We start from the raw sequence: 10,098 nt of genomic DNA on the forward strand, positions 1-10,098 counted from the left end.
ATGTGGACTAGCGTTGTCGCCGATGGCCTGTAGGCCCGCGTCGTTGCCGGTGGTAGTGATCTGCGGCCTAGAGTCGTCGCATGTGGTCTATGAGACTGTGACCCCAAGTCAACGTCGTTGCTGGTGTCATGTGGACTAGCGCTGTCGCCGATGGCCTGTGGGCCCGCGTCGTTGCCGGTGGTCGATGGCCCTGTGTTGTCGTTGGGTATGGTGGTGTCCTCTCTAGCCGTATCTCTCTATTCCAAATTATTGTAGGGTTGTGTGTTTGAAATGAAAGGGGTAAAGTCGTAAAAGACGGAAAATTTGTGTAGGATTTAGTAAAAGTTTGTGTAGGATTTAGGTAGTCCCGCCATTATTTGCTCAACTTTGGGAGTTACATCTATATAAAACTTCTACAACTATGGTACACATGTTACATCTATACTCATACAAGTGATACAACATTACCTTACCCCACTATCTATCTCAAAGGCTTAAACCTATAGCGAGTAAGGGGGCTCGGATATAACATTTATACTGCTAAAACAAAATAAAAGAATGATGATATCCATTATACAGGAGTAGTGCTGAAAAAATGGATGTTATTGATTGTGATACATCCTTCTCAAAGCCTGGGTTGTGGTCGATGATGTTAACAGAACAAAGTGCCAACTTTGGGGGAGCCGAGGTGAGGACTAACCAGTGGACACCTTCTTAGTTATGATTCCACCTGGCAAGTAAAATTACACATGCAAAGTAGTAATTTTAAGAATACAGGCATATATATGACAAATTGACAACTACAAAACATTATGAAATCGAATTGGCCCGTTACTGAACTTCTATGACAAATTGACAACTACAAAACAATATGAAATTGAAACGTTGAAATCGGATTGGCCCATTACTGAACTTCTATGACAAATTGACTACTGAGTATCTAAAGAATCTGAGACCTTCAACAGTACATTGTAACAGGAGTTGGAATAAGGGCAACCGTAACTAAAGCTCAAGACACGAAAAATCATTAAAACAAGACTCTGCCTGCAAAAATAAATGTTAAGCACATTTTTTATTATTAAAGGTAGGAAAGGCTTTTTTCAATCAGCAAAGTTTGGTTCAGATGACATGACTAATCTCCTCGCTTCAATCCTGCGTTCTCAAGAATATTGCTCGAGTTTGAGAGCCTCTAGAAAGTGTACATGCTATGCAACTACCATAACTTCAGGAAATAAATACACGCCCGCTAAAACTAGTACTGAACAAACTTTAAGCAGCACACACACAAACCACATTCCAATCATCAAATACCTAAGAAAACTACTCCCTCTGATTCATAAAATAGAAACAAACTAGAACTCACCCTTTCGCTTGAACTACAAGAACAAGTTACACACATCCCACTCCTCTTTGGACATGTCAATGAATTCAACAGCTCCATCTTCAAACATGATCTGCACAATTGGAGTTTGTCAGCAATGCTATAAACAAGATCAGTTATCCGTATAGACTATAGACTCTATAGACTGTGGCAACTAAAGGCAGGTAGAAATGCAATCCTTACCAAATGTTTCTTTGACAAGTTATCAAACCGCTTTATGATGCCAAATAACCTGTGACAGCTCAGAGAAGAGAAGAAGAGAAGTTAAAAGAAACGAACAACAAAAGACAGGATCGGTACTTGCAGTCCATAAAACGAGAAAAAAATCCCCACCTCTTATTCTTATTTTTAGGTAATACAGTTTTAATCAAAAAGATCGATCATAGCCGCTCAGCGCTACAAATATTTTTCATCTCTAGACATGCAGGGTTCCAGAATATTAATATGGCGTGCCATGAAACCAGGACAAACCAATTTATCCTCACGAACCCAAAAACGTAAGCCAATTGTTATTATTCAAATCACAATGGACAACTGAAATGACACATATTCGGTAAGTGTGATATCTAATTATCTAAAGCCTACTACGCCAATTAAAATATCTGATGAGCTGATAACTCAAGAGTCTACTGAAAATCATCAACCAAGACTATTACCCAGTAAACTTACTAAATCACATAAACCAAAAATAACAAAATAATTTTAACAGTAAAAAAAAAAAAAAAGTATACAAACAAATTTTGGAGTCAAAATAATGCAAAATATCCTATAACAATATATTCTCCCACATAAGATAGAGACACCTGTACCTTGTATTCTCATGGCGCAAAATCATGACAACTTCACCAATGCAATTGTTAGAGTTACTCCTTGAATTATTGGTCATTCCTGAGTAACAAATAAATATATTTATACAAAGTAAGATTTTTGAAGACCATTACAGAGGCACCCAAACCAAGCAATTGAGCAGTGGTAGGTTTAGCATATCACATATCCTTACCTACACGCACACCTCCATTTTGACAAACCTAACAGCAAGATAAAGGTAATATTAGTCCACATATCTATCATACAGTCTTATAGCAAAGGCAAAACAGAGGAAAGAGTATAAGATGTTACTCGAAATGTACTCCTAACAAATTATTGTTTAGCCTAACAGCAGTGAAATGACATTTCTTTTGACAAAGGAAATAGATTCTGAAGAAAGAAGCATTTTCCAGTGAATTATTGAATGCTACTACTGTATTAGATAAGAATGTGAAGAAATCATATGTGAAACCCAGATGGATATCTGAAAAAATTACTAATCCCTCCATTCATTTGGATTCAACAGATTGTTATTTTTGAGGGATCCAAACCAATTCATTACATTTGGCTTTTGGTTAAATTTTAACGGTAACAGACAAAAATACTTTTCTTAACTATGTGGATTCCACTATCAATCATCACCCAACTTTGCATTAATTGTGGAGAAATTGCTGCTACCTGTCGTGCAACTAGTTTCAAGGCAGCATCAGATGACGTCTTGTTAGGTTTGACACCTAGTTTCCGTCTACAGCTAACAGCACCACAATGGCAATCTTGATCTGCACCAAACTGAACAAACCTGCCAACTTTGTTAGCTTGGTTGACGATAACGAGATAACATCCTTTAAATACTCAAAATTTCTAAAGTAATGCTGCAGGTTCAAGCACTTATATGTTAACATCATATCACCGAGATAAGGTTATTTGGTACTCACTGATAATCGTAAGTCAGGTGCTCGCCCTTCTGTATATCACGTGTAGCAAATATGCCGATTCTCGTTTCACCATCAATACTCCTACAATAAATAGTAAATTAAATTTTTTTAGATGATCATCATTCATCACTGTAACTAACAGCTTCAAGGATTACAGAAAGCAACCATTTTTGCATCTCTGTGTTGGGGCAGCAACAGTGGTTGATGTATCGTGATTTATTCCCCTTGTAAGTGGCATCAATGACCATATCTCTATTAACCTCACAGAGATAGAAATTTGTTTCTCCACGATGCTTCATCTTCCATAACCTTTCCTCACATTCTTTATCATCAATAACTACATCCATGACAAACAGCATTTAACATCAACAAGGAAAATTAAAGTACAAATTGAATAGTGGCGCTATTTAAAACACAAGTAAGCACCTTCTCCTACATATTCTATGACAAATTCTCCTTGCTTTATATCTTCATCAGCCACAATGCCAGAGCCACATTTCTCAGTCTAACAAGCAACACATAACTTCAAGTTGGCAATTTATATTATGAGAGAAATAATCGAACTCTGTAAAAGGAAGATGATGCAGTTATATAATTACATTCATTAAGCAACATTGCCAAGCCTGCAGAACCGGATGCCACTATGCGCACATAGTTTTAAAAGCACAGGCTGAATCAAAAGATAACCCAAATTTGTTTTTCATAAATACATAAAAGATGGAGAGAAAATAAGGAATAAAAAAAATTAATAGCCTCGTCCATCTGCAACTCAAAAGCCTCCGTTTTTAACTGAAATCAATTAACATATAATCTCACATATAAACGAAATAATCAAATTGACCTTAAGAAGACGTTTCAAACTGAGATGGTTGAAAGTTGAAACACATAAAGGAATATGAAAATCCATAGTAGTAAGAGTAGTATACAAGTTAGTTATCTCACAATAACGTTGGAGATCATTCAATAAAATTAACTAACCAACTTTAGAGTAACAAGTAGAGTGCAGGTAGCACAAGGAAGAGTTGTAAACCTATAGCTATCCGATATGATGTGGGTAACATGGTTACCGTATTCACTATGAATCCACCTTACCAATTCGTGATTCGATCCTCATAGAATGTGTGTTATATGCATTTTCAGTAAGTGACAGAATAGAATTCGCTCTTAATGAGTCGTGATTTGTAGGGAACCTGAGCTAATCCGGTAACCCTCGTGTGGTCTCGGACACAAAGTGTCCGATCCAGGAACGGCTCCGGCAGTCGGTGAGGGAACTTTTTAATTCAAAATAAAAGGATATAGTTATGTATTTAGAATAAGGACACAGGATTATGATTGACTTAATTATAAATCCTTGATGTTAGGTGTTAACTCTACAATCAAGCAGACATGTGTATAGTGTCGGAAACCATACCTCGTCAAATATTACCAAGGAAAAATAACAAACTGACTAAAATATCCTTTACTTGTTCTCAACATTCTATTAGTTGTCAAAATCCCTAAGAACGATTCAGTGTTTAAGCATAAGCTACAAAACAAAAATAATGAACTCTTTTCTAATGTGCTAATTTGGTCATAAACCTAAACTAAATTGAATGAGAGCTTGTCACATGACTGAAAAAAAAAACAGATAGATAATCAGTAAGCCACTCGTCATCATCAAGCACAGACATCCAAGCATGATTGAACATTTGAAACAATAGTTTACTAACCCAAAGTTGGCTCTTCCAGACCATAATATACCCTAAAAGAGTAAAAGGGTTGTAGAGCCATGATATCTCTCAGGGACATAAAATTAGAAATAACATAACAACAACATTACCCCAATGCTTCATGGGGTCCTGCAAAGTGTGGGGTAGGGGGATTGGAAAAATTATAAATAACATGTTCAGTGGAAAAGCGGTATTTTACACAAATTGAGTCATATAGGTACGCACTGCTTTCATTGCAAAATGCTAGGTAATGACATACCTTCACTAGTTTCATCTTTTTCACAGGGCGATTCTGAAATGGTTTATTAATGCAAGCACTGCCACATTTACACCCCGCTGAGCAGCTCGAGAACAGCATTCTAGTAAAATAATAGAGAAAAAAAAAACTCTTAATGATGCATGCTCATATCAGCTGTCCTATTAACTTTCAGTAAATCACAAAGTACACAAAAATAACCCGATCGAATGGTAAAATGTAACAGACGTTAGCACAATAATCATGCGGCTTACTCGTGAGAGTTACACCATTAACACACGACCTTTTTGTCTCCGTAAGGCTTTTCGGTTTGGGGGAAAGGGGAGTAGGAAAGAATGGTTCTCTTAATTAGAAACACGGCAAGATTCAGAAATTATATGGATACAAAGGCAAAATATGCATTCAATAAAAGATCAGTCCTTGTTCAACAGATCTCATGCAAATTTCATAGGGACAATTATTTAATTTCTGGAGAATTTAGTAAATCACTTCATTAATATCATCCGGTGGATAGATGCTATCAGTAGCACAACCTTTACAAAATTTTGATGAGCATATACTAAAATTGGAGATTGCTTAGCATAACATTTACAAAATTTTGAAGAGCAATACTGAATATTGGAGAATGGAGATGGCTAAGAATTGTTCAACAGGTTTCTAATTGCTCGTGCAATGCCAAAATAAAGGCCCTCGTTTAGCCGACAAAAACAAAGAGGATTTGAAAGAGATTGTTTGTATCTATAAGGTCCACCAAATACAAATAAACAAGTTACTTTTCAAAGTAAATACTTACCCACAGTGGCAATCTCTGCCACACAAATTATCGGATCCTGGGGACTGACTGCACGAGCAAAATATGCCATCATCCTCATGGCGCTTCTTCAGCTTCTTAGTAAGATATATATCTTGGTTGGTTAAGAAGAATAGAAAGAAGAAAAAAAAAAGGCAGCAATTGTCCATGTAAATGAAGAGGTAGGACAAATCAAAAGACAGGAAAAAGCATCAAAACTATATACCATGTTCATATCTCGGTGGTTACAAATAAAATCATGTAAAGACCTTGCAAAAGATCAGCAGCAGTTAATAATTATGTATATTTTCAGAACCAGAGAAAATGTGTCACATCTCTTTTCTGAAATTTCTCAATAATGTGCAAACAACAATGAACATGCATACCAGCATATGTAAACTGACTAACAAATTTCAACGGATACTGCGCTTTATAAATGTATACGGAGCAGGCTGCCATTTATTAAACCAATCTGGAAGCTCAAACTCCACTGGACTGGCCAATTGCTTCACCAATTTATTAAAAACATTCCCAATCTCATTCTCTTCACCAGGCTGATTCGAAAGAAAAGAATTGACAAATGTAAGCCATAGGACTGACTACTGAAGGAAATGGAAAAGGCAAGTTGTTCTTACATAAACGAGGAGACAAAGACTGTATACTGCATTACAATTTACAACAAACTCAAAAAAATAAATGAAGAAGCTATAACATTGCGCTATCCAATATTTTGCAAGCCAACCACGAATATTTTTTGGAAAACTAAAATCTTTGTTGTTCTTTATACCGACAAACAACTTTCATCAGGGAAAGATAGCTTATATGCTACCATTTGTTTCTATACATCAGTCAAGAAGAGATTGACGAAAACATATTTCACAACCTTCAAAGCAAAACATAACTTAAATGATGTATCGATTGTTTTCCCTAGTTAACAGTTAACACCATAACAACCGTCATGTATAAATGCCATTAAGCATATAGATAGTCCTGCGTTCTAACTACTCTAAGGGCAATTGCTTGGAACGGTTACTAGGTATACATACCAAAATAGAGGAAATGGGGAGGTGGTGGCAATGATACCTCGTTAAAGTGTCCCACCTCCCCTACCCAAAATGGTTTCGGGGGTAATAGTACCCAACCACCCACCCCCACCCCCATCCTCCCCCCGAGACCACCATCACCACGGATTTTCTTCCTTCGCCACCATCACTTTCCCCGCGAATTAAAGTGTAGTATGAGTTAGGCAAATATGGCAAAGTGAAATCCTATGGTTGATGAATAACAAATAGAAATTAAAAGAAATGATATATGGATTATAACCTTGGACAATTGAGACAGCATATCAATCCTTTGTTAGAAGACGATCCTGACTAACACACAGTGAAGGCACTTCTCAGCAAACCTCATAAACTTCAAACCTTAAAAATCCTGTAATTTGGTAAAAGCATACATTCACTCACATATTACCAAATTCCGCAAAATAAAAACAAAAACATCATCAAACAAAATTCAATCTTCTGCGCATTTATACATAAGAAAATCACAAATCTCAAAAGAAACAAATCAAAGAAAATGAAAAAGATTAAATCCAATGAAACCCAGAAAAGTAAATCATGCAAAGTTTAAATCTTGGTGAATAAAACATGAAAAAGATAGACCCACCTGCTTAAAAAAATGTATTCACGCCATTAAAATCCCATGTACATCTTCTTCTCTTCTTTCTTCCTTTTTCTACGCAGACATTAACTAACTTGAAAAGGATAAAATCTTGGATAAAAAGTTGAACTGTTTCTTACTCCAATAGATATCTCTTCAGAAATGACAATTAAGTTGCAGAGCAGTTAGAATGGTAGATGGAGAAATGGAGTATCTAGTAGAAGTACGGGAATGAAAGGGATGCGAGATGGAGCGTTATCGTTCCTGGGTTTCGAAATTAACAACAAGGTGTGTAGTGAGGGATTTTAGATTTCTAAAACGGAAAATTCACATGGTACCCTTAAAGTTTACCACTTTTCACGTGGTATCCAACTTTTTATGTTTGTGATCATAATACCCTTAAGATTTATATTTTGTGCCCAACTTGCCCAAAAATCTGACTTTTTATAATCTCCTTATAACGACGTTAACAATATCCTTTTACCCGTTATTTAGCACTAAGTTCAATATTATAACTTTAATAAACAAAATCTTAACTACATAGTTATCCCATGATCCCATCCTTCCACCAAACTCATTTTATCATCCTCAACCCAGTCCACATACATAACCTCAACCAGGCCAACCACCATCAACTAAGCATGCCTTTATGACCCACCGCTCCTACTCACCGCACTCAACACCTCTAATACGCGGACCCACATCAATAATCAGCACTGCACTCCAGCCCCACCAAACTAAACACCGTCACCTCTTCAATTATATCATACTCCACCAACCTAATCCTAACAACAACTAAAAGTATAGTTGTGAATCAACTCTACAAATTCTCACCATCACCCATAATTAAAATCGAATACCTTCAATCAAGGGGCAAATAGAATGCAAATAAGAGTAGTAGATGTTCTACAAAAGTGCATAAACCAAAGCAATAACAAGTGTCATTTTGTTCAATTACCAAAAACCATTTGAATATCAATCTAGGCAGTAGAGTCAGAGGCTGGCAATGAGAATTGGGGTTTCAATCGACAATAGTACAGATGGGAATAAATTGGGGTTTTACTAGGTAGGGCGGGACGGTGGGTGTAAATGGAATTAGATTTTCAAGGGAGGTTGGCTTATATGGGGATGGGAATAGATCAAAGAGGTTGTGTGGATGGGTGGAGAAATTTATAGGTTGTGGTTAGGGTGGTGAAAGTTTTTATGCTGGTGTATCTGTGCCTCTATGGTGGTAATTGGTGGTCGTAGATGGTGAATGTCGAATGGGTTTGGCTGGTGGCCTAATTATTGGTGGGTTAAGGGCTTTAGGCTAGGTGGAGGTGTGTATAAAATATAATCAATGTTAATCTTCTTCCTCAAACTCACAAATTATGGTTTTATAGTTAATTTGTGATAGTACATAAACTTTTCCGTTAAAAAGTTAACGGAAGTTAGTCAATTGGGCATATTAGGCAAAATTTTGAAGTTTAGGGGCATGTTGTACACAAACTTAAAAGGTTGGGTACCACAGGAAAAGTGGCAAACTTCGAGGGTACCACGTGAATTTTCCGTTTCTAAAATTAAGGTTTCAAATTTACGGTAATAAAAGTACTAAACTCTTTATTTATTTATTTAAGGTTAGGTATTGGTTGTTGGGTAGTGGCGCCGAGACGGGCAGACAGCCTCGTGAGCGTGGTGGACAACGGCTCGAGGAAGGGTTTTCACTTATTTAGACCTAGTAATTTGACCCCTAACTCGATTCATATGCCCGCCGACTCGTTTGAAAGGTATACAATTTACCTGTTTAGTTGTTTGATATGCGAATTAATGATCTAATAAAGATCTGGTATCAAAGAAAAAATGTAAGCCACTTGTGCCTCTTTCAAGGGCGGCCCGTGGAATAAGGTGGCCCTGTATGAAATATTAGGTGGAGCCCTTACGATAATTATCGTATTTTCTGTAGTACCATATGCAAACCATATGTGTGAGGCTATTTATAATCGAAGGAGACTTTTTTAAGATCTCGAATGTTATAAAAGTAATTAAGCTCGTATATGTGTTGATTTGAGTCTACAATTATTATAACGTACCTCATTACAATACGTTCGTTATCTTGTACTTTGTATATTAAAATTTCTTCCAATTTAAGTACATCCTTGGTAATAAAATCAGTGTAAAAACCGTTCTTTTAGAAAGAAAAACTATACCGTCAATGAAATTATTTGTTGGAAAATAAGTTTGACAAAGTTAACAAGTCATCTATCTACATTATCACACAAATAAATGATGGACATGTTTTTAAATAGTAAATATTTCATATAATTTTTTAAACTCTATCAAGATGAAAGGCGCATAATTGAGATTTAAAAAAAAAAAAGAGTGTAGAACAAAAATAATGTTCAGTTAAAGTAAAAATAAACGGAAAGAACGAAATCATTAAGAGTCATAAGTGCAATGAAGTAAGGAAAAATGGAAGGGAAACAATCCAAAATTTAATAGAAAAAATGAAGGTAGCAGGAATCGAGCCGTAGACCTTCGCCAAAAGATATACGTAGCTAACAACCTTACCGATGCGCCACTCACGCTTACACAATTGTATACAA

General features: G+C 36.3%; 1 protein-coding gene across 1 annotated transcript; it reads right to left on the reverse strand.

Moving 5' to 3' along the window:
- Positions 1-313: 313 nt before the first annotated feature.
- On the reverse strand, positions 314-7,835 carry LOC141586938 (histone-lysine N-methyltransferase ASHH3-like). Its single transcript, XM_074408348.1, has 14 exons — positions 7,523-7,835; positions 7,181-7,288; positions 6,282-6,411; positions 5,861-5,972; positions 5,071-5,170; positions 3,529-3,607; positions 3,268-3,439; positions 3,103-3,183; positions 2,846-2,966; positions 2,361-2,388; positions 2,170-2,248; positions 1,544-1,592; positions 1,343-1,433; positions 314-709 (listed from the first exon to the last, which is right to left on the reverse strand). Exons 2-13 carry the CDS (start codon positions 7,199-7,201, stop codon positions 1,356-1,358), a joined length of 1,050 nt encoding a protein of 349 aa, XP_074264449.1. The 5' UTR covers positions 7,202-7,288; positions 7,523-7,835; the 3' UTR covers positions 314-709; positions 1,343-1,355.
- Between the last annotated feature and the right edge of the window lie 2,263 nt (positions 7,836-10,098).

Source organism: Silene latifolia, chromosome 6, assembly GCF_048544455.1.
Source record: "Silene latifolia isolate original U9 population chromosome 6, ASM4854445v1, whole genome shotgun sequence".
Lineage (NCBI taxonomy): Eukaryota > Viridiplantae > Streptophyta > Magnoliopsida > Caryophyllales > Caryophyllaceae > Silene > Silene latifolia.